General features: G+C 39.8%; 1 protein-coding gene across 13 annotated transcripts in view; it reads right to left on the bottom strand.

Annotated features, from left to right (window-relative positions):
• The window catches only part of nrxn3b (neurexin 3b), a 533,834-nt gene that overhangs the window by 347,512 nt on the left and 160,364 nt on the right, over nucleotides 1-25,958 (bottom strand). For 12 of the 13 annotated variants that reach the window (XM_044106666.1, XM_044106675.1, XM_044106665.1 and 9 more), the window contains 3 exons: nucleotides 19,113-19,130; nucleotides 18,699-18,725; nucleotides 17,095-17,106 (listed from right to left, as the gene is read on the bottom strand). In XM_044106666.1, the coding sequence (XP_043962601.1) occupies nucleotides 17,095-17,106; nucleotides 18,699-18,725; nucleotides 19,113-19,130 (57 nt within the window). The remainder of the gene's footprint in view (nucleotides 1-17,094; nucleotides 17,107-18,698; nucleotides 18,726-19,112; nucleotides 19,131-25,958) is intronic. The other variant, XM_044106667.1, reaches the window with a different exon arrangement.

The raw sequence follows: 25,958 nt of genomic DNA, 5'->3' as shown, positions 1-25,958 counted from the left end.
GGAAAGACTTTAGCTGCTCAACCCCTAAAGGTCAGCTAAGCTAGGCTGACAGCATAAACTCACTCACTCACTCTTTGGTTACCTAGCAACAACCTGTTGAGTAACTTGGCAGCAGCAGTTTCAGGTTGCATCACTGTCTCTCGTAACTGCTTAAAAATAAAAAGTAAAAATAACCATGCTAACATATCTGTTAGATATGGCTGAAAGAAATTATAACTGAGAACAAGGCTTGAAAATTGCTGCTCAAAGCTCTCTCCTTTCAGGCTTACAGAGTCTTTTCCAGTAATCAGCAGGCAACATCCAGGGTCAACTAGGGGGCCAGTAAAGAGAGCCACACATTCACAATACATCTCCAATTAACCTAGAATGCCTCTTTGAAGAGGGCATCTAACCCACACATGCACAATCACAACACACAAACTCCCAACCCAGCTCCAGACGTTTTGAATAAAGTGTCTATAACTTGCTGAAGGAAGATGTACTTCAAGTCATGTCAGCTTGATGATCACCCTAAATTGAACAGTAAGTGACTGAGGTTAAGTACGGACTCTACAATACCAGTGAAATATTGCAATTTCAAAGGGCAGTTTGAATCCAAAAGTTCGTAGGTAGCATCTTTAAAGTGTCATTCTTTCATGATCTACACATCTTTAATGTATACTGCCAGTTGTATAGACTTTAAACTGCCCTAAAAGCCATATTTAGTGACTGAGGTGCTAAGTATCTTGTGGAGAAGTGGGAACATTATGTAATTGTAAGGAAAGGAAACAGTCACAGTGTTAGCTAATCATAAGAAGTATGTTCACTGTAAGTTTTATCAATGGTATAATCATACGGGATCATCCAAACATTGTGCGACATGTTATTTTCCAATAATAAAAACAGCAACAGGGAATTATGTTATGGAAATTATGAGCGAATCTACATAAGACACAAATAATAATAAATTTTAAAAAAGCAGATAAATCCAGATTGCGCTTTTCTCTAGAAAAAAGAATTATCAAAATAACCACCAATAAAGAAAAACAGGAACAGTCATCAGAAGTGGATGTGCACTCGTAAATTGTAGTATAGCTCAGCATATTTCCATGCAACTGATCAGCCAATTACCGAACTAATCATCACCTCTTGCAGATCTGTCGCACTGCGCGAGCGGGAAGCGGCTGACATTAATAGCGTGTGCTAATCTGAGCAACACACACAAACCCACATGCACGGGCCTCGCTTAAAGGGAAAAAGATGATCAAACGGGATCAAATGCCTCCGCGCCTCCCTCTCAGGACCCCCGTGAGGAGCCGAAGCAGTGGAGGTTAATGGGTGTGCAGAAGCACTTTGAGATTCACCTACGAGAACATGCAAGCTGAATCTATTCATTCATTCATTCATTCATTTTCTGTACACCCTTCTTCCCTAAATGGGGTTGGGAGGGTTGCTGGTTTCTATCTCCAGCTGCGTCCCGGGCGAGAGGCGGGGTTCACCCTGGACAGGTCGCCAGTCTGTCGCAGGGCAACACAAAGACATACAAGACAAACAACACACTCACACACACTCACACCTAGGGAGAATTTAGAGAAACGGATTAACCTGACAGTCATGTTTTTGGACTGTGGGAGGAAGCCGGAGAACCTGGAGAGAACCCACCATGCAGAAAGATCCCCGGCCGGGAATCGAACCCAGGACCTTCTTGCTGCAAGGCAACAGCTCTACCAACTGCGCCACTGTGCAGCCTAGCTGAATCTATATTCTACTAAGATACAGATGTTCTTAGTAGAATGAAAAACAATTAGTGAAATGATGTTATGTTTACTTGGAGCTTGGGGGTGGGTCAGAGTAAGCACTACGGTGGAACTGAACACAAATGTGATCTGATGGAAGGGAACGGGAAGAACCATAAAGCAGAGGAACTTTGTGGAGCATAGTCTTGCATAGTCTTCTATGCATATTACATAGAAGACGGAGGCAGGAAAGAAGGAGCCGAAAGAGGCGGATGGGGGAGGGTGACAATGCAAAGGTAGCTGATGAGTGTGTGATAAGCTAATAATAGGAATCACAGGGGTGGCTGTGTGACTCATGACTGAAGGAGATTTGGTGACAGGAGAATGAGCAGGAGATAGGGGGTAATGGGACAAAAGGGAGGACAGAGAAGACAAAACAAAGGTGAACGGAAGTGAAAGGAAGTGGAGAAAAAAACAAAAAAAACTCATACAAGACAAAAGGAGCTGAACTATGGAAAATGGAGGGGAAAAAAAAGAAAGAAAGCAAAACAAACAGAACTGAACAGAACACTGGTACATTAGTTGTGACAGCACCAGGGATGAAGCTCACTCTGCAGACAGTAAGGTCCTGTTCTTTTTTTCTGGGTGTATGCTTTGCCTTAGCAACGAAGGTCTAGAATCGGCAGCTTTCCAATGACATAGTTTGAAAAAAAATAAAAATAAACCTCTTAAAGATGGACCTAAGCACAAAGACGGGTCTCAGTTTTATTGATATTTGGTTTAAACCGCAAAGCTACCAACCGTCCATCCATTCATCCATATCCAGTGGTAATTGGATGAGAGGTGAGAGCAACCTGGACAGGTCACCAGTAGATACAGACTGGTGAAGCTAAAATTTTGGACTAAAAAATGTTACTGTTTGCCGCTAAATCTTAAGGAATTGTTTCTTTTTCACTATGTTGTCAGGGGTTTGTGACCCTGAGAAAAGCAACACAATACCTCTTGGAAAAAAATTGTTCCATTTCCAAGTTTGAAATATTGGAAAATGTTAACCCAAAATCATATTTACCAGTGTTAGAAAACTGTAATGCGTATTTATTTCATATGCAAATGTAGAGGCAATGAATCAATAATATTTATATTGCAATAGGTGTATAGATAAAACGTCTTAAAGAATATTCAATTTACAGCATATTCACTGAACTCTGATCCAAAACCGCACAGCATTCTGGGGGATGTAGGCAGAAGAAAGGCTTTAACCACTCAACCTCTCACGACCAGTTAAGCAAGGTCGATGGCATCAACTAACTCATTCACTCTTTGGTTACCTAGCAACCACCAGGTTGCTAGGTAACAAAGAGCAGTTTCAGGTTTTGCCACCCTGCCTTACAAAAAAGTGAATAAAACAGGAAAGGTCACGCCACCAGTCAAAACAATAATTATCTATAGACTGATGTGAGACCCTTATTTTATTAAATGTTTTTCAGGCATATGTGTCGATCAAAAAAAAAAAAAATGGACCAGATTTTCTAGTCCACTGAATGAAAAGATCCAGTCACATGTGGGCTGACAGCAAGGACATTGCTGAAATTGGATTCTTGCTGAACTGCAGCAACGACAGAAAGACAGAGTGCAAAGACGGAAAGCAAACACTGTCGTTCGCCCGCTTGAAACGTGCTTAGCAAGATGTGCACAAGTGGTTCGAAACAGGAAAGCTGTTTAACTTGAAAATTTGATAAAGAGATTTAGTGACCACTCAACAAAAACAGGTTAGGGCTAATCAAATAGCCATGAAGCAAAGATCTGATGTGCCTGGTGACATTTTAAAATAAAATGAAGTCCTAACTTTGCTACTTTTACAAGCAAGAGCACTCAGACTTTAAACTTCTGCCAAGGCTTGGGGAAAAATAAATAAATAAATAAAAAAGTTTAAATAAAGATGACGATCACGATCAATATCAGAAAGTACTTCCTTGGAACACAAGCTATGACATAAATGCTCTCAAATAAACTGAGGTTCGGCTGATGTGAAAGCATTGTTTGGTTGTGCGTTACAGATTAGGCCAGTAAACAACTAAAAGGTGAAGGTAGACGAAACATACTGAGCTCGTGTGCATAAAACAGTATTTTGTTTCCACCTAAGGCCACCCAACGCAAAATGGCGGTTCGGTTAGGCCGAGCAACGACGCACACAGTGAGTTCGGCACTGGGAGCTGATCAACGCTTGATTATCTCCCTTCAACGCAGCACACTCCAAGCAGAACTGAATCAGATGACTTCATTAGCATATAATCTGCATAATGGCTGAGGCAGAACAAGGGCATTTGCCTCCTATGTGGCCTCCACAATGTCTCAGTCTCGAAGGGGATAGGGATTGTTTGCTATGACCTAATGTGGTTGGCTTCTGTTTAATCCCATGGCTATTTCAGACATCAAAGTTGGCCAGTTAATTGAGAGCAAAACAAATGATGAACATAAATCAAATTCAATTTTCCCTCTGGAGCGAACCGGGGAAGCTTTAACCACAGGTGTATCATTTTTTTTGTGTTCTACGTTGAAAATTAACCACAGGGGTAATTCATTTTGCTACACAATTAACACTGGCTGGATTTTAGCTTTATAAATATACCTGAACGCAATTATCCCTCAACAAAAAAACAACAAAAAACACCTAACTATTTAAAATTTTCTCATTGCATAATCGCAAAACGATAACCAGAGCCAATTTAATGTCCTATGCTAAAAGTCTCCCAAGGATAGAATGTCGGGCAGCATAATAGCTCTTAGAATATTTATTCCATTTATGAGCTAAGCAAAGAAAGTCTGCCCTTGTTCAATATTACAAGTATGAGTCTTTTTCCCCACCACCTTTTTATTATTTCATGCGCTGCCTTTCCTTCCCTACGTTCAATAAAAGAGGGACCGACAGCAGGTTTCCGCACGATTCTCTAGAGGACCGCTGCTATTCATTCATAAGTTTAATATTGTAAGGAGTCAAGAAAAAATAATTGTTTTATATTCAAACTATGGTCAATGCATCATTCTGTGTAAGTAAGTCACTTCGTATGGCGTTGGATACATTTCGGTATATGTGACGAGACAATAATGAGTGTGAAAAATAAACTTTCAAACCATGTGAAAAAAAGAAAAAAAAACTATTTTTAAAAAGCATGAGCTCTAAAGTTTGGATAAATACATATTAATGATACAGACATGTTCCCACTTGATCAACTCCTGACAGTCAATTAATTTTTACAAATGGGTTTTTCATGTAACCAACAGATTTCAAACTATTTTCAGAGAAAATGCAACCTATTTGTATCCGAACTCTTCCCATCTATCAAGATCTGACAACTTTACAAGCAAGCTGCACATGACAGCTACAAAACGCTACTTGATAAATAAAATAAATACAGTTTTTAATTGGCGCCTCAGCAGCAGCTTGTTCCATCGCTTCATGAAAACATTAAACCAGCGGTTTTTGTTGTTGCTCGTTTTGCAAGCAAGTAAAAAGGATTCAATTCAGTTCTAAAATACTTTATTTATCCAAAAGGGAAAAGAAAAGTTGTAGCTCATCATCAACGTACCTCTAAAGAAATGTTGTACATGGTGATGCTGTTCCCGGTTGTAAAAACAGCAACAGCTACCGTAGCACGTTATAACAACAGTCCAAAGGTAAGTATGAACAGAAATCCTACCAGTTGCACAGCATCCAAAAGACAGAAGGTCAAAAATGTCAGAGAAAGCAGTGTTCCAACCAAAATGGAACTCAAAAGCACTAAAATAAAAAATAAGAACTAACCCAGCAGAGTCACTCCAACATGAGGCCAAACTTTTAAACTCAGGAATTAATAGTAAGACAAGAATGTCCTTGATTCAAACTCAGGCTACTCTGATTTAGTAAGTTCACTTACAGAGATAGAAAAGGCATCCATGTCCAGTATTTTAAAGGAAAAGCTATTATGCAGCACTGGGACACAATCACTGTTATGAAAGCTTTCAAACCCAAAGATTTGTCACATATCTTTTGATTTACAGTTGTCCCAACTGATTCATTTAAGCCTTGCAGGTCAAACAGGCCAAGGTTTCATTAATGGATAAGCTTAGTCTTAGACGCAAACCAGAAAACTTAAGGAATTCTCCTAAAATCAATGAAGAAGTTGGTTTACAGTGCAACACACAAACTAAACCCTGTTGTAAAAGTTGTGGAGCAATATTGCATTATGGCTACAACTGAATACTATTTCTAAAAAAAAAAAATAAATAAATAAATAAAACTTTGCATTATATCCTTTTCCCACTGCAGCATTCTAGCAATAACGTTTTCCTGAACTCCGGTTATTAAAACCCAACATGGCAGCAAATAAAAATAAAAATCCCAACAGTAACAGAGTCCATTAATTACAAAAGGAGACGACTGAGAATAAGTAAATGGAAAGTAGGTGGTGTTCTCCAGCACTGGCCGCTGCATTTCTAACCATTCGGCTGCCATGTGTGTTTACTTTCTCCCTGGTGTGAACATCCATGCATGGCTGCAGACATCACATCTACACATGTCACCCCCTTTCGCACAAACGGACTCACTCCCACATATTCCTAAGCCTTCCTGCGCTTATTTGTACTCTCACAATACAGGCCTTGGAGCCACATCTTAACCTACTTCTGCTCAGAAAATCCCACTCAAGGTCTAAGGCACTTCAAAGACAAAGCAGCATTCCTGAAATTCTTGACAAAATGCATGTCATTGTTACTTTTTTTTTTTATCTACCCCACACCCCCCTTGAGTAAGGATGATATCAAAAGAATTTACATTTATTTATATTTTCAACACTGTCAGGATGTGTATGTCTAGACATGTCATGCTGTAAGCAAGTCTTACAGTATATGTGTATTTTATGGTTACTCAACCAGCAGAAGTATTCTCTATCCAGTGAGCTAGATTATTTACCAGTAACAATAATCTTTTAGTGAGGTCATGTAAGTAAGCACAGGCAAATATGTTGGCAACATATTAGCATGTTCTCTTCTCTCCCTCTCTCTCCCCCTGCCTGGGTTGCGTAACCACTGACGCACTCATGATCCGTGAAAAAGAGGGAATCAGTTTTGCTCGGTTGATCTCAGAGGTCAGCAGCTCTGAGTGAGATTGGAGGAGAAGAGTATAGATTATAGCAGGCCACGTAAAATGCAAAAAAAAAGAAAAAAGAAAGTGTTATGTTGTCAATAAGCAGACTTTACTGAGGGTAAGAATGTGCATTGACATTTTCTGAATCCCCAACCTTAACGTTCCCACATACTTCGTCCGAAGCCCAACAGTTGACATGTGATCACGTAGTTTCTGCTTCAGTATTCGTAAAGCCCATACCTGCCAGGTGTCTCACTTCCTCTCCGCGTTTTTAATGAAACAATTTGAAGTTAGAAACTCCTTTGGGGTAGAGACTGGTTATCTCCTGATATCTCTACATTTCTTGAAGTTAATTAACCATTTTATATAAATTCTGACGTAAAATATCTGCTCCAGCGAACTCAATTTCTAAACATCCATACTTTAAATCAAGTTTGTTGTTGCCTCCATTTTTCTTTGGAGTATCAAGGTCTGCAAGCGTAAATCATGAATACAGAAAAGTCTCAATATCATACTGTCTGAAATCCTTTTGGAACAATCAGTCACACCATTAGCGTTCTTACTTTTTTAGAAACTTTGAAATACATCTTAAGAACTGTAGCTTGGTCTTAGAACGATTACTAAGAGAGGGCAAAGCTAAATTCAATATCAGGTTTAGTATTTAGAGAGTTATAACCTTCTATCAATCTAAACATGTTCTGCATACTGTGGTTGTAATATCTACTTGAGTTACTGTTGCCTCTCTACCATCTCAGACCAGTCTACCTATTTTTACACAAACAATGACTTTACGTCCCCACAGCTATTTTTCACTAGCAAGGTTATTCATGGAGAACTCCAGAAAGTTTTCTGTAATAGTTAGATCTGCTAGAGCCAATAACCACTGAAACATTTAAAGTCACTGAAATCCCCTTTGTTCAACAAACTGCCAGGGTATGTGGCCAACTTTACCAACTTAAAGTCTGAACTTTGCATGTTAGATGTATTTATAACAACTTGTCTTTTGTCTTATTTTATTTGTAAAAAAAAAAATGAGCTAAATCAATGCCAAGACAGCAGGGATATCTTTTTTGAAAATGCTCTCTTCTCATCAATACCTGACTACCAGTGTTACTCTAGACATATGCAATTCATTGCAAGATTTTCAAAGTATTTGCTAACAGTAGCAAATCCATAGTCTCGCACAAACATAAGTAGAGGTCTACCAATATCTGAAGACATCTCTCCAACCGTATTCTCTCTTTACCCCCCACTCCACGAATTTTCACCGTCTGACTCCACGTTTCCCTGATAAACACAAATTCAAGCGTCACAAAACAAAAAGACAAATAATTCTCAGTTAGTCACTTCGGTCGATAAAGTGCTCATTGGCAACATGGGACTGTTTTGAAAACGGCAGACATCAGTGTTTTATGTGTAAACTCACCCTCTCGCTGCATTTTGGCACGCATCAACATTTTGTTATATTTCACTGGTGAATTATTTGGATTTGATACACATCAACACTCCAAACACCTCCAATTTTGGCATTTGATCTATTGGCTCTTCAACAGCAATGTGCAGAGAGTAAAACTACAAAATTTAAAGCATTTTTTTAAACGCCAGAATAAATATTTTATGTTCTTTGCAAACTTTTTCTAGTTACTTTAATTTTGTCAGTTTTTCATGTTAGTTTTAGGGCTGCTGAGAAAAGAATATTTTAGTAATAGAGAATATTTATGCGATTAGCCGAGGAATAGGGTCTCTCTCTCTCTCTCTCCCTCTCTCTCTCATTCCTACCTTTTGCTCCAAACTCGTGACGAAGCGATTCCGACGCCACAAAACCTGTCAGTCCAACCATTGCAAAATTCAACAATCCTTATTTCTCCCCCAAACCCTCACAAAGTGCAGCACTTGCTTCACCACCATGCTGCTAGCACTTCACAACAACTTATAGGTGGAAGCAAGGCCGGATGAACACAAATAATCATCTGGCCGGAACATGGTGCGCTACATAATAAACCATTATTTAACAAAGCTTTGAGTCAGATCAATTTTCCTCGAGGAATTTTAATAATCGAGATACTCAAATTATTCGAGGAATCGTTTCAGCTCTAGTTAGTTTTGTTGAGAACACAACTCAGTTTTCCTCACAGATTCTTACACCGTTCAGCAGGTCTTCCAGAGTTATCTTGGGCTTTTCCTTTCCTACAATGTAGCCTAACACCATCAGTGCATGAACGGGTGAATGACTGATCGGAGTCCTTGGACTTGATAAAGCCCTATACAAGTACAGGCCATTTATTTTTGGCCTGTCAGTTTAGGTGGACTGTCATTTTTTGCAACCCTTTCCATTGTCAGATGATTGATTGAACAGTGCTTCATAAGATGGTCTAAGCTTGGGAGATTGTTTTATAATATAACCTTGCTTGAAACGCATCCACATCTTTATTTGGTAACCTTTTTCCTGTGAACAGCAGGATTCATGCTGAAATTAAATTATATACATATAGACTACTTTTTATTTAGGGGTATTAGAGTAAAGGTACACCATACTTCTCAGATTTTCGTTTGTGCAACTGTCAAAAAAACAAATCCCTTATGTTCCACTTCACATTTATGCAGTACTTTTTGTTGGTCTGTCTCAACTTTGGACTTATTTAGGACTGTCTAAAAATCTAAATCTATATGTGGTTGCAAGATGACAAGGAGCGAGAAAACTTCAACTGTGACCAAAGCTCTGAACAACAAATCTGTATAAACAGCGCTGAAACAGTTTAACAACCAAGATCCCAAGATCAGTAAGCTGTCAGAGAGTCTCTGACAAAGTTCTATCCAAGTCTATCAAACCAACCAAAAGCTGTGAGCAGTGTGGACCAAGCTGTTCACAAATCCCCTTGAAGCATGCCAGTATCTCTGGACAGGCAGTGATCATTCCTTTCTTGAGCCTGACTGTGATGTGAGCCTCATGATGTCCACAGAGCTTTGAACTGGAGAGAGAAGAAAGAGGACGGAGGAGGAGAGAGTAAGGGAGGAAGGCTACTGCAGCATGAATCCTGAGGCAGACAGAGATGAATAGTCGAAGGAGTCAGAGAAGGGGTGACAGCAAGGAAGAGAATATATATCTATGCGGAGAAACGGAGGGAAGGAGGGGGACGGAATAAGTGCCACGGAGGCAGAAAGCAAAAATTGTGTCTGCGAGAACTTTGTGGCAAGACTTTGAGGAGCTAATTAGGAAGAGTGTCTCCAGAAGTGGTGAGTAAGTTCCCAGTACTGAGCTTTCATGCAGATATACTACTCTTGGACTGAACTATTTCTTCCCTACCTGAATATCTCGCCCTTCCCATCCTGAAGTAGACCACAGAAAATGTGGCAATGCAGTAGCTACTTCTTCTCTCGCCATACAGTTTCATTACAGGATAAGATCATTTCTCGGGCATGTGCAGCTTAACAAAACGGAAACAAACATCACAGTAAAGTGTAGTAATGTAGCAGTATTTTTACTTGCTCCTGCATAAAATTCAATTGCGGTTTGTTATCACCACCAACACATGGGAAGGCAAAGTATAAAAGGAACAATATCACAGCGTATAAATGTTGGAGTTTACATTTTCTGCATTACTGAGCTTTTGCTACTCACAACATAGGTCATGTTTCTCTGACTTAAGGAAAGCCATCACAGAATGCCGTCAGTGGGACCTGCAGACTGCCTTCTAGTTTCAGCTCTGACATTTGCGTTAAGCTGTTACAGTCTAATGAACACCATCTAAATGTACAGCAGGAGGACATACTTTACTGTAACATGGGGAGAAAACTAGTAATGTTTTAAGCAACCGTCTTTAATACGGAACTACGGCTACACAGTTTCGGTTTTTGGAGGAATTGCACTCCATCACCTTTACTCAAATATAAAAACTAAGACCCAATAATAATAAAATGTCTTAATCTCATACAACCTAATGCAGAAACTTCACTTATTTCTCCATACTGAATGCCTGTACATGAAGTGCGCGTTCAGCTAAAGAGCTCATCGACTTCTTGTCGACTATTTGTCTCTCTAATACTAGACTCTAAAGGCAGCTGTTAATTTAAAGACGGCATTTTCTTTACCTTGCGTTGAATTTATGCGTCGCCTTCTCTCGCTGCCACTGTCCGTAAGTATGTTTTGCCAGTAAGGCAACCTTCTTCCTCCAATTTCCCGTCTGCTTTCCTGTCTTCTTACGGTAGCCGAAGTATTCCAACATGGCGGACTTTTTTCCACGCCAGAGGTTCAGGGGACTTCTTTGAACTTGCAGAGCTAAGTGGGGCGTGCTGTGGTGACGTAGGGGATAGCGCGACCCACATTTGGAGGCCTTCAGTTCTCGACGCGGCCGTCGCGGGTTCGAATCCCGGACCCGGCGACATGTTTTCCCCCCTCTCTCTTCCCCTGTCCTGTCAGCCTACTGTCATAATAGGGACACTAGAGCCCACAAAAAGACCCCAGGTGGGGAAAAAAACAACAACAAAAAAAACTTGCAGAGCTAAGCTAATAGCAAGGCGCGGCTGCGCAAAGGAGAGAGGGTGTGAGCACATCACGTGACCAGTGGCATTTGACCTGAATTTGATCTTTGATAGATTAAAAAAGAAGAAAAAACACCCAAAAAAAACCGATAAGAACAAAAATTCTAACTAGAAATTTTTTCATATCCTATTATATTTACAGCCAATTGGTAAGCGGTGCGGTTATGAGTTTCCATGAAATAATTAACATAATACAGAACTCCACATTGTCCATAGTAGTGGCGATTATAATCTGTTATATTTCATAAAGCTCTTTTACTGTCCAAAAGATTAGATCCAATAAACGAGAATGGATACAATAAAAAAAAATTATGTGAACTCTGAGGAGTTTTTTTTTGTTTTTTTTGCACTACTTTATTAAAATACTTAACTGGAGTTAAAAAATTAACTGATATCAAAAGATTTGAGTGCCTTTTAGGACAGTAAATCAGATGGTGTTACAGTTCTTCAGCGAGTCTGGACTGCATTTGACCACCTCTAATTCAAAAACCGATATACTGAAATTGCAATTTATGAAATCCTTATTCTATTGGTGAAAACACTAAGAGGGAACATTTTGTTTATTTTTTTGATTATTCAGTCAGTAAGATCATGTTAGAGTTAAGCATAAAAACATCAATTGACTAGTCGTATATCACAAACACGGATATTTAAAAACAGTGTGTGATTTGTGATACCTTAATTCTTGAACGAAAGAAAACCCTAGCTTCCCCCCTGAAAAAAATTGCTAATATCTTGTTCACATAAACCCATGAGCTGAATTTACGCAACACCTCTACTGCGTGGTGGTGCGGAGGCAGCGTCTGCTGGTCAGAATTCCAACTTGTGCCGAGACCTTGAGAACGTTACCTTGTCACATCACATCAAAGCCTCGCAGAACGAAGGTGGCCAAAGGCGGCACAGGTGAGGCGCTTCCAAGATCTTAGCATACCTGACACTTGTATTGTCAGATCTTCAAACTGCATTAGAATGAAAATATTCACATTCCTCCAAAGTATTTCCCATTGATATTCCACATCTACTTTCATAACAGTAAAATCAAGCAACCACCTTTTTGTAAAAATGTTAAATTATGAACAAATGTATGCATTGTTTTGAATAAAACAGACAACATAGGAAGCTGGTGAAATGCGTGATAAAATGAGAAATGTTTGGAATCCTTGTACACATTCATGACATTTGACGGTCATGCTGATTATACAGATCGGTTATTTTCTTTTCTCTTTTCTCAGAGCAAAGTTTTGTTATTCAGCAGAACAAAATTTGACAGCGCTCTTCATGAACGCTACAATAATCGAAGTTCGACGAAGGCGGACAAAAGTGCGCGTTATTGTGCCTTCTGTCGGCTAAGTGCTTTTCCTCTAACAAGGTGATTGATCTGATTAGCTTCTGCCAACATGGAAAGCCATTTAGTTTTAGAAAGAAAATTGACAACCAGAATAAAGATGGGGTTCACTGCCCACCTGAATCCTTTGTAAACAGCTCTTAGAAATTAGGTTTCAGAAGCATCTAGAGTGGAAACCAGACAAAGAATTTGAATTCAGGACATAGAAAAATAAAAAACAGTGAGACATCTAAGTAGTTTTTTGGTTTGATTTTCTTTTGATACACTAAATTCTGTCATAAAACTCCGGGTTCTCCGGCTTCCTCCCACAGTCCAAAAACATGACTGTCAGGTTAATTGGTTTCTCTAAATTCTCCCTAGGTGTGAGTGTGTGTGCGCATGGTTGTTTGTCTTGTATGTCTTTGTGTTGCCCTGCGACAGACTGGCGACCTGTCCAGGGTGACCCCGCCTCTCGCCCGGAACGCAGCTGGAGATAGAAACCAGCAACCCTCCCGACCCCATTTAGGGAAGAAGGGTGTAAAGAAAATGGATGGATGGATGGATGGATGGATGGATGGAAGTATCGCAATTAAGAGCCTCCGGTGTCTATTGAACATAGACTGCAGAGCTGCGTAATACTGACTGCTCTCCCAAACACACAATATGATGCCTCCTATAGATCATCATTCTTCAGTCATGACAGAAGGGCAATTTAGCACCCAAGTTACAATATACAAATGAAATCAAAACAGATTTTCTTCATAAACTGTTGAAGATCTTGATATGGTGTGCAAAAACAGGAAAAAAAAATTCTGCATGTTTTGATTTGCCATGACGTACCTCTAGCTCCACGATGAGCTAATGACAAAATATCTTACTGTATTTATATAATCTGATTCAGAATAAGGCTGCTCATACTTGTTCATATTTTAATTTCACATTTACAAACAGAAAGATAACATTTTGTTTATTTATAATTATGGTTAAAACAGCATTGATTAAAATTGGTACTGGCAGAGCTGAACCTTACAAAATTGGTGATTGGAAATGTGGCCCAGAAGTCCCAAATTATGCATCTATAAATACAAATGTTGCAATATATACATATATATATAAAACATGAATAGTCAAAATAATGAAAACTGCATTACATTACAAGGAGACCTCATTATCTGGATGACACACAACGATATGACCACATTTGGATTGCCAGATGTAAATGTGGATATTAATTGGTTCTTACACCTGCTTCATGTATTTCACTTGTGTATTCTATTTTCAGTTTCATGTGCCCCCCTCCCAGTATTTATTGGTAGAAAATGGTACATTGTACATGAGAATGCATCTCAAATAGAGTTGAACGATCAGGAAATACATACAAAAAATAGCCCTGAAAGCAACAGCAGCAGGCTTTAGCGTAATGTGATGCTAACTGGACCAATGCTGGTAACTAGAGCAAAGTCCCTGGTTCGCTGCCACGACTTATAAAAAGTTTTCTATATAGCCAAACCATGCATCAAAGAAAGCTGCATCTCAGGGACAAAAACAATGGGGTCCTCTTTCATTGTAGCGGACTAAAACTTTCTCCTAAGGTGGCTCAAGGCCAGCTTGGAATACGGGGCCCAGATTTTAGAGCAGGGACAACCAGGTGCCCCATATTTTCTGTAAGAAATGTGTGTCCTCAAAGAAACAGGTGAAGTTCTTGCATAGCCTCTTCATCTAGAGTTATTTTTTTCCTTTCTTCTTTTGACCTTCTGTCTCAATCTGTGTCTGTATTTCACTTTTAATTCCTCTCCCCAACTCTCTCAGTAATTGTTCTCTCTGACTGCTGTGCCATTTATAGTACTTCCACACAATGGAGACATTAATCTAATTGGACAGAGTAAAGCATACCCCCAACGCCCTCCTCTTCCCCATTTTTTTAAATGTCTCATTGTAGCCCCAATCAAAGGTCCTGTAAATTAATTCAATTTCCCATTTTATGGATCAGTCATATTTTGTTCTCTGTATTCTATTCAAGGGTTATTGAAGGTTTAATACAGAATGAAGGGGAATCATTAACATCTACACCTAGGATTCACTTAGAGTCCCATTGCTGTTGGATTGAATTTGCATGTCCTTGGACAGCTGTAGGAAACTGGAGCACACGGAGGAAACCCCCACGGACCCGCACTGTGAAAGAAGCGAAACCACGTAATAAAGCTGGGACCTTGTTGTCATGTTATGCAATAAAACTAATGACTGAACCGCTGTACGACTGCTCACTACAAACGATCGGCATGTTGCTACCTAATATGCTGATGTGAGACAAGTGTCGGGGCACCTATTTTGGTTCTAACCCAGTTTCTTTTATTATTTAAACCTGACGTGAAGCAATACAGTTAGCTCAGGGAAATTCAGTGAAAATCTGCAAAGAATGTGTTACTATTTTCTGCCTTTGACTGTGTGTAATGTAACAAGGCGCTATTAAGGAAGTGCAACTTTGCATTTCATATGCTAATTGAACTGAATTTACAAAGTAAGCCGATAACAAAAACATTATGATTTATGTATAAAAGTGAATCATCATCTTTTTGTTTAGCTTACAAAATGGTGAGTGTTATTAAAGAATAAAAAAACAAAACATTCTTCAGTCTTTCACCTGCAGATCATTGGCTAGAGGCAATCAAGGCCAGTTTCTGGTAACTTGACTGGTGGTGTGTAGGGTACATCACTGGGTTACTTTAATATAATGAGGTTAAAAAAAGAAAAAAAAGAGAATTGATTAGAATAATGCTAGAAATGTTCAGAAGATAAAGTGTGTAACCCCTTTTGTAGAAGGGACTTTGAACACATCAAAAAATGTCAAAAAAATACACAGTCTAAGGTGAGCAGAAATCGAAACACTGGTGGAGTGTATCACAGTACGTGGAGAAGACAGGGTAGCTGCTTAGAAAGCTCAGACTTGAAGGTGGCAGGAACTTCTTGGAAACTTGTTTTAAGTATAATCAGAAGCAAAAGTGATTTAACAAAATCAAAACACAGACTTTCCAGAAAGGTGATATTGTGTGGAGTTTTGAACTGGTTTACAAGTAAAACTCAAATGCTTTCGTGCATACACATCATTTTTTCTAAAGTAGAGTAAGCATTTGGCTGTATGTCTGAAATGCAGCTAGCAGTTAGCTACCTTTTCAGCTGAAAAACCAAGAGTTAGCTAGCTCTTAGAGTTAGCTAGTTAGCGACAGCTGGAAAAGTTAGCTTTCCCAGCTAGCTAACTGCTAGCTAGTAACTCTACGTTATCAGCTGCAAACAATTTTATTTATTTTTTTTAATAAAACAACACACCTAATTTAGGGCTGAGGTTTTGTAGTTTACATATGAAAGGCTTTTTTTTCTTTTTCAAAGAAATTGCAATATTCAGAACAATTGGGAAAACACGACTTCTGGACCAAGCAACAGGAACTCGCACAAATCAACATGTCAGACCGACTGTCACATCTTAGAACAAAGCAGCTTAAATTACACGACAAACAGAAAGCCATTTCCTTCTTTGACAAAAATGTAATTAAACTGTTGCGTCGTCACAAAGCAAACTATGCAAACCCGTGATTCATCTTAAAATCAGGCATACCTACATAATGATTTTATGTAGGTATGCTGGAAGTGTGAACAGGTGCAGTGGCGGTAAACATCAGGTTTAAAAATAAGCATCTGTCCACCCACTACTCCTGCTCATCAGAGAAACAGAACTTTCTTTAAAACCAACAAGCCACGATTGGCGTGTGTGCATACGCAGGTTTTAAACAGGCACGCACACGACGCGGCAACAGGACGCACACAGAAGGCCATAAAAGAATAATGGGGGAATCGTATGCCTAGCTGCAAACCACAACGACTGCTACAATGGCCCATTTTAAACGACTGTCAGATGAAATTCAGAAGTCATCTTTTCTGCAACGCGCACATAACGTATGAATGAAGGTTAAATCTGCATGCACACGCTACATTATTAATATCTGGTGTTTGGAATCCATCAAACATTCCAGTCCAGAGCTCACTCTCATCATTGTACATTGCAATTTGGTATTTATGAGGGAAAATCATTTAGTCTCAAGCACCGACTGTATTTCTGCCATCTGCAAGCGACTGTCTTCAGTCACTCAGTGCAACAGTAGATGTGAGCCCTCATTAACTGGAAAACATCAGCTCACTTGATTTGACTTTTTCCTCAAAATAAATGAATAAAATCCACAAAGAAGCATCTGAATTCATTTAATGAACAGACATCATGAATGATTAACGGGGGGATAGCACAAATTTTCCAGAGAGATGGAGTAACACACGCAAACACACACGGTTCTCATATCTCACATGAAAGAGCTGTAAGAAAAAAAAAAAAAACAATGTTGCTGTACCTTTGTTTCTACCTACAGATTTTGAAGAAAGAATCCATGGAGATTAAAGTAGGAAGAGAGATCCCAGGAAGAGCACAAGAGAGAGAGACAATAAAAAATCAGGGTTTAGCTCTCGTGTTAATCCTGGACACTGCCAAACGATGCTTGCATGCAAAAGGGTTGATGACAATCATGCAAATGGCAGAAAAGAGGAAAAACCATGCATGGATAGCGAAACAAACACACATCGGAGTTTTATCATTTCTTTCCTATATATGTTTATATATATTCTTTGCATAAAGCCTAGTTGCCACATTGAGCCAACTGGGTCTGGGCCAGTAAGAGATTACCACAGTAATATTCCATCCATAATATACCTTGATAAAATGTGTTGATGTGTCCTCAATAAAGCACCTCTAACACTAAGAGGTATCTTAGCTGCTTTGGTATGATCAGAGGTCATGATTACAATCCTTAATTTTTTATGAGTCATTCAACCCAAATGAGGATCAGAGCTCAAATGAATAGGAACAGTAAGTTTTCAGGTAAGAAATGTAGTCTTGAAAAAGATAACCATTGTTTATCCTTCCAACCCCTGGGGACGTTATTTCTACACAAGAAAATTGAAAATCTGTTTTAAAAAGTTACCTCAAAAAGAGCTAAAAATGTAACATGGTTGAGTAATAGATTTAATTGGATGCAATTCCATAAAACCGTTTTTTTAAAACCACAATCATCATTGAGTTTTGCATGCAAGCCACATTGGATTTTGAGGTTGTGATTGTGAAACGCCTTCAACTTTCCCCACTTGGAGTTTTGACTTCTACTGACCTTCTTGTGAAATTTATGTCCTAAACTTTCAACTTCTAAGTAACGATTCAACCAATCATTTGTTGACAATAGAAACTGTTTGGGGCTTTTTTTCTATCCCTTTTTAAAGACAAACTTCAAAACTCCAAGTCCTGTTGAACCTTTGTTTCGAAATCCCTTGGCGGTGTTATTTAAACTACTTGGTACTATTTACAGAAGTGGTGATTATAACGTTTGACAAGCACTGCTCTAGATGAAACACTCATCCTTCGGCGACTCTGGTAAATACTGCAGGTACTTTGAGTTTACATATTAAACAGCAGCTTAGTCAAACAGAATATAAAAACCCTGTAAACAGCGACACTCGTTTCACTTTGTACTTGCCGATGACACATCCTATTCTGTAACTTCAATAGGAATTTTCGGCCGAGTGTAAACCGTACCCTCAAATTAGAGTCATTTCCTTTCTTCCTCCCCGAAAACTCTGGGCCGTGTCAGTGCACATTTGCCGTGGAACTGAGACAATTACACAGTTATGTAGTACAAAGAAAGAGAGACACAGGTGGAGGTGAGACGTAGGACATCCCATGGAGTCATGCGACTCCTCCTGAGCAACACGCACACACACTAACACACACAAAAACGTCACCCACCGCAACTGCAGAGAAGTGGTGGGTGACGTCCAGCACACAAATGTGCACGGACAGGTAGGAGGCACACAGAGTAAATCCCTTCCACCCCCCGAAACTAAACCAGTAGGTGAGTGAAGGAAAAATAATGGAGATCTTGACTAAAAAACAAAAAGAAGAGAGTACCTTGGTCTGCCTTCAGGTGTGCGAGTTCTTGAAGAGAGAAAAACCAAACAGACAGGGTACAGAGAGAGAAAAGTCAGCACACCAATACGACACTTGTATTGCCACTAAACATGCTTTGCATGATGGCAAACCATGAATATCACACAAATATCAAAGCTTTGCAAAAAAGTGCATCTGAAAGCTTTCTTTTTTTCTTTAGTCAAAGCGCAGAAATGACTAACTGTGGCAGCACTTTACATGAGGTAGCTGTAGGAATCGTTTACTACATACTTTGGCATTTCGCTTGCTATTTTTCTGGGATTTTTTTTTTTTTCGCTCGCCTTTACAGGTAAGCACATAAATAATTAAGAGAGCACAACATGAACTGTTACTATTTTTTAACTGACGTTCTGACTAATTCCTCTTGAGACTCACCTGGTTTTCTCTGGACTGCTGCGTGGTTGTCGCAAGGAAAAACGGGAGAGAAAGGCAGAGAGAAAGTGTTGCATTAGCGTCACACTACAGCTGGGTTTGCATGTGGATCTAACATGCAAAACATACCACACTTCTTATCACCGGAACGTCATGTAAGGAGCAAAGATGTGCGCCTTGACATGCCCGATTTAATTAGCTACTTTCACTAACAACCCTGTAAAGAGAAACACCAACATTTTCATCTGTCCCATCCGCTTAGGGAGCCAGATTCGCATTCGTTTCTGTCTAAAGCTTTTCACATTTGATGTGATCGCACTGTAATGTTTTGCATCTTGCATCGCACAGATTTCCGCACACCCTTGAAAGGAAACATAAATCCGTGCTCTTGAGGATTTATGGAGTTGTGAGGTTTGTGGATCGCAAGATGCCCATTTTCAGACCCATGTTGTGTTTTTGCCTCCACGTTAACATTTCCACCTCCACTCCAAGGTTTGTGGTTTCATAATTTGTGCCAACTTTGTAGTTTCTCAGAGGAATGCTCACTTGTATGATACACATTGTAGAAGACAGAATGGTATTTTAACAGCAAGACAAAAAAAAAAAAAAAAAAAAAACGACATTAGCCCTCTTTGCTCATGGACAAAATGCTCAGCAGGGTCTGACCTGAGGATGACATCGATCGCACAGCCCAGCGTGATTCAGGGACTGAACCACTGAGTGAGTTATTTTATTTTTATACATTTATTTCTGCTGCTCAGCATCAATGGTCTGTTCAGGTAGTTGTCATCAGTGCACGTGAGAACCGGAAGGAGAAAATGACAGAAGTCATGCACAATATTTTGTATTGTACAAACATTTACACCCAGTCATCTTTGGCATGAATGTCAAAGAATATAAATGTATTTTTTTTTCCAGACTGAGTCGCATCTGCCAAAAAATGCACTGTGAAAAGGGAAAAAACATTTATGTCACATTTATTTCGAAATTATCAAATGTGAAGGGGACCTCATCTATTTTGATAGTATGACCCAGTGACGATGTGTTCTGCTGCTTTTCAACAAATACATGGAAACTGTCAACCTGACAGTTAGGGACACACCAGTGTCTGTGTTCTGAATCAGGAACATCTTCCAGTGAAGTGCGCAGCCGAGCGGAGACGCATACAGTGTAAATCTGGGGTGATAGAGAGGCAGTTCAGTTGCATGAAGCATTAACACCATGAAGGCCCAAATCCAAAGTCATCTTCATTCATCTCTGTAGCAACTACCAGGGCATGGAAACCTAAGTACTACTTCCCTTGGCAACCTGTTCTTCAAGCACCCAACTATGAATTTGTTCATTCAGCTCTGGCAATCTTCCTTTTAGAGCTTTCCTTTGGGCTGCTGATGGTAATGTTCAATCCTTGGCTCCCGTCTGTCAGCACGACTTAACCTTTACCACATCAGTCAAAAAATGCTTAATGGAGAGGAAAAATAACATACACATCGCTTAACTTTTCATCACTTCAAGTCAAGTGATGAAAAAAAAGTGAGTTATCCCACAAATGCAGCAGTCTTTCTTAATAGCCCACCTACTTTATGCATTTCACCTTTACCCACTGGCAGAATCTAAGACTATTCTTGGAAGGTGGAGACTTCAGGTTTGACAGCCTCACCAACGCAGCTACAAGTAGTAGTGCTTAAAAGGTGTGCATTCATTTCTTCTTCACCGCCCTTTTCAATCAACTGAAGATCTAAATTTTGGGTCACTGCGAAAAACGATACTGGTTTTCCAGGATCTTGTGGTGTATGGTTGTTGAAACGTGAACACAGTTGGGCATCAATTAACCCAATTTAGACATCAACTCTGGTTTTGGAATGAAAACAGAAGGATGACATTAGTCTTATGGAATGGTTTCTGCCTTCAAAGTTACTGACAATTTATTGACTATGTTTAAATGTCGGGTTGCCGCCAAGAAACCAATCAGTTCAGATAATCCCTAAAAATTCTGATCACTGAACTGGCCAAAGAACCAGTCGGAATTGTGCCAGGTTCTCTGCGGCTTGCCACAACACATTAATCGGTACGTTACCTGGGACATGTGTAGATATTTGAGCCATTACCTATAGTTTTGTCTCTGCATATATTAGAGAAAATTCACAGTTAAAATACATCCAATACAAGATGGATGACATTGAGAAAGGAAAAAAAAAGAAGGACGAAGCTTGAGAGAGGGGGATGTGAGGAGCAGGGGATTGTCCAGTTGATGGACAGCAGCGCTGTTCAAACTCAAGAACTACCAGCTTTGAAGCGCTGAAATGACGTGCCTGACTCAGCAGGTAGGCGCTTTCCTTCTGACATGGCGGATGCTTCCACCGATAAATATGCACATACTGCTCGCTTGTTAAATTGCCAACTTTTCTATGTAGATTAAACCCTCGCTCTTGATGCGGCAGCACTGAGAACAAGCCAATGTGCTGCGGAGGACATGTGGTCCAGGCGTAATCCCCTGCTCTATTTTACCAGCAGCTTCGCCACTCAAATCCAAACATAATTTTCAGCTCGGGCGCTACACACAAATGCCCTCTGCACTGGAATCAGGCAAGTCCCTGCGGCATTTTATTTTATTTTTTTTCCCCACCCTGACCTACTTTTATAGTAAGATTATTGCAACTGTCATTTTTTCCATGTCTGTTTATTAATCCCCAGAGCTAAGCCCAAAGGCACTATTTCAGCACTTACTTAACAGTTTAGGGTTTTTTTTTGTTTTTTTTTTTTTGGTCTTCAATTATAGACCCTTCTGTCAAGTCACTGCATAGTGTTTTTTTGTTTTGTTTTGTTTTGTTTTTTTAAAACATATGCAGCCCTAAGTGTTTCATTGTAAATGTAAGGTGTGGATTTCTGAGAAATATGAAAAAGGTGATCATTTTACGTCTGTGTTATGCAGGCCAGTGTAGCTCTTACCAGCTTTGACCTTATGCAGCCCTTCTTATAATGGAAAACCTCAAAGGTATCCAGAGCTTTCGAATTGCTGTGAACAAGAAGTTGACTACCCAAAATCAGGTTGAATTACCAGGTGGGTTGTATGTCTATAAAGCATTGCATTTGGGCAAACATAAGTTTGAGAACAAAGAAGAAAATTGACTGTACATTTCAAGCAAAATTGTACCCCTCAACCTTCACTTTTTGTCCTGCGAGAACTCAAAATTCCCATGTATTTTATTCTGATTTTGTAAATAGAGAAGGATAATATCACGTTCCCTTTAAAATTATTTGCAAAGACAATTTGGAAACATAAGGGTGTGCAGTTCATGAAGTCATCACTTTTTTTTGTCTTCATCAGCTTTGCACATTGAGAGACCAAAGTTTTATTTTCTTCTTATTATTATTATGATTATTTTAATTATTTGACCCCCTCTCAGCATTATGTTGCCATGTTTAACAATGTGGAAGGTGTATTCACAGAAATGTTGTTCTTTTAGTTTTCATCCATACTGTTTTTTGTTTTGATGTCAGCCAAAATATTCAATTTGGGTCTTTTCTGACCAGAGAGCATTTCTCCACAGGTTCGCTGTTCTGCCAACATCATGGCAGACTGGTATTGAACGATGGTTAACTTGTTTTGGCCACAGAGAAAATTACATTTTATTTTAATCTCCACCCGATTAATGATGTTTATGACAAAGAGGTTGTCGTTTGTACCTCTCTATCTAGTTAAAGCTCTGCTATATTGTGTCCAACATTACATAGCAGCTCTTGTTGCTATTTTTTTCCGATGCTGTTATTCTTGCTACACTATAGGAGCCAGATTTCTATTTCTTTCCATTCATAATTATACATTATTTTGTACTGGTTTATTACATGGGATCTAATAAAATATACTGAAGTTTAAAGAGAGGGTACTTTGTATTTTCCAGGCACATGGTGCATGTGAGCCTGTTACCTTTAGTTGTTATAAAAATTCTGTATATCTTAAACATAAGAAATTTGACTTTATAATTCAACAGCTTTAAATTGGGCGTCTGTCTCTTTAAGAAGCTCCTACTCTTTCTGACGCTCCGTCTTCTTCACACCTTTTGTGGAAACAGGCGGCGCTTTGAGGCCCTCCCAACTGGTTGCCATGGGAGATTAAAGGATTCCTCAAACATCCATGAAAGAATCAAAGCAGGTATGTTTTTGATAAATGAACAACATTATAACATATTTTACAGTTTTAAAAAATTTTCATTTTACATGTTACCTCCCCTCCGTTTTAAGGGTGCAGCAGGACAGAATGTGCAAAGTGCATTTGAAAAGCACTGTAGTTTAAAACGGTGAAGAAATGGTGAATTTGTCTGTCAAACATTGCACATCAATGATCACTATAAAAGAAAGACATCCAAAAAGGCATTTTGTGACCATGTCGACTAGTTAGGAAAAAAAAAAAAAGAAAAACTTTCTTCACAGGAACATTTTTAACGACCATAAAGTGAACCGATCCATTGGTCTCAAATGCGGAACGTTTCTCAAGCCTAGCAGCACCAACAGGCTTCAACCCGCTTCTCTTTTTTAATCCTCCAATTTTTTCATGTTTCATCTCAGATGGTAATTCAGCTCACTCCCCCTCTCGTTCCTCTGCCAGGCCAGTGGGCTACTATTAGCCCACTGGCGAAATGCTTTCAAGGCCCAGGCTGCTCAGTCAGTCAGTCAACCATCTGCCCGCTTTAACGAGTGGCTAGAGGGCCTCGTCCGCGTTAATGCATGTGATTGCACGTACGCCGCTGAACGCAGCGTGTTTGAGCGCAGGACCACACTGCATGATAATGCAACACGTAAATATTCACAGGTTTGACAGATTGCAGGCATTGCTCGTTACACAGACAGGTGAGCTCAGCAGTCGGTCATATGTTGCTGCGACCAAATGGTTGGAATGCAGTTGCTACTAAATTGCCCTCCGAAAACGCTCCATTCAGTCGAGCATTGCTCGAACAGCAAGTGTTTTGCCACTTGAAGACATGTGGCCATGATCATAAAAGAACTGCAGCTTATTTGCCAACAGACAACCCGGAATTGACGGTGGCGTTTGCGCAGCCATTTTCCAGGCAAATTGGCCGTCTCTGTTCTCATTATCTCTCTAATTATAGTTCAGCGTCTCCGCGGCATAATCAACAATCAGCCACATCAGTTAATGGCGAAGTAGGGAAGAGCAGGAGTTGGATGAAGCGTGTGCACACTCCCCTCCACCACCACCTCCCATCTCAATCGTTTTCCCATTGAAGCCGGAGCAAAATGGAAGAAGATTTCAAAACAGATGACGGAGAAGGCGGCAAACCGGAGCCCGACGGCGTACCTCCTGGGACAAATTAGGTTGCAAGGCACTGTCGCTGAATTTACTCGTCACGCTTCCTCTGCCCTGAGGCGGCGAAATGACAGCCTTTTCTCCCCCCGTCCGTCTAAGCTATTATTTGGCCTGAGTCGTAAGTGCCCTCTTAAAAACCTGGGTTGTTTTTACACAAAGATGTCACGGTTCCCCCCATCAGCTCTCAAACAAATGGACCACCTACCTACTTCTCTGTTGACTCTTCAGCTCCGACAGTGAGCAAATGGGATGAAGCGAAAAAGAGGTCAAGTCCACTCAGTTCGCTTGGCTGCTCCGCAACCAGCACATCGTGTGCTGTCCTGAACAATGCCACAGGCGTGCGCCGGAGATTTAAGCTCAGAACAGCTTCATTTTTAGCAGCAAACGTTGGAACATATTAGGAAGCCAAACATAGCAGAGACCATTAAGAGAAACAGCAAATTCTCCGTATTGGATGCAGTTCGAAATAGCTTGGAATCGGTGCAAGTGTTCAGTGAGCATTCCTCTGATTTTTGATTTTTGACAAAGTGGAATCATCTCTGAACCATGTCAGTCTGATTCAGACACACAGGAAGTGGGTCAACAGTGGAGGGTTCTCAACATGGGTCTGTTCACACAATCTACAATCCTTAAAAGTGAAGAAAGGTGCAAGGTTGGAGTGAAATTGTTTTATGCAGATTGATGCTCTAAAGGCGACTTGCAAAAAAACCCTTAACCTTTTTTATGTTTTGCCACCTCATACAGACTTTAATGTTCAGTTTTATAGGGATTTTATGTGATGGACCTTCGTCTAAAACCTTCCATCGTAGCTGTGGGTATATTGTTTGAGGTGTTGTGTTGCTGGCAGGTGAAACTCCAGTCTCTACTCGTTGGATGTTTCTAGAATATTTTCAACTACAGATGCGGCTACCACCATATTACACTGTTGGGTGATGTGCCGTGACATTTATTTTGCCCCACAAATTCTGAGGCAAAAGAAAAACTTTTGGTCTCATTGAACCAAGGCAAATGACATTTCTTAGAACTTTGTTTCAAAAACAACTTTCTTTTTTTTCATCCTTCCATAATGGCCATTCAAGGGTTATCATGGGTGTCTGGGTTGAATCCACAGATTGACCGATACACTGAGAGACATTTAGCATTTGGGATACTTTTTATATAGTAACATTTCTGGAAACTTCTTCACAACTCACTCTCGTACAAGGTCTTCATGATGCTATTTATTCTTCAGTGTTCTCTAACAAACCTTTAAGGTCTTCACAAAACAGCTGAAACTACGCTGAGATTACTCTGCACACCGTGTTATTACCAGCTTCACTTCTGAAGCTGTTCAGTTGCGGGGTATCGAAGTAAAGGGGACTAATTACAAATGCAAGCAACACATTTACATGCTGATTTGTGTTGCTTGCTTGTGTTGGTGAAATACACTAAAGTTTGCAGAAATATACAAAACATGAACAAGTTCAAGGGGTTTAAATACATTTTTGAACAGCTCTACATGTATAAAAATGCAAATGTTATGACTTAAA

The sequence above is a fragment of the Gambusia affinis genome, linkage group LG22 (genome assembly GCF_019740435.1).
Source record: "Gambusia affinis linkage group LG22, SWU_Gaff_1.0, whole genome shotgun sequence".
Taxonomy (NCBI): Eukaryota; Metazoa; Chordata; class Actinopteri; order Cyprinodontiformes; family Poeciliidae; genus Gambusia; species Gambusia affinis.
This window is presented reverse-complemented; position numbering and strand designations above follow the sequence as displayed.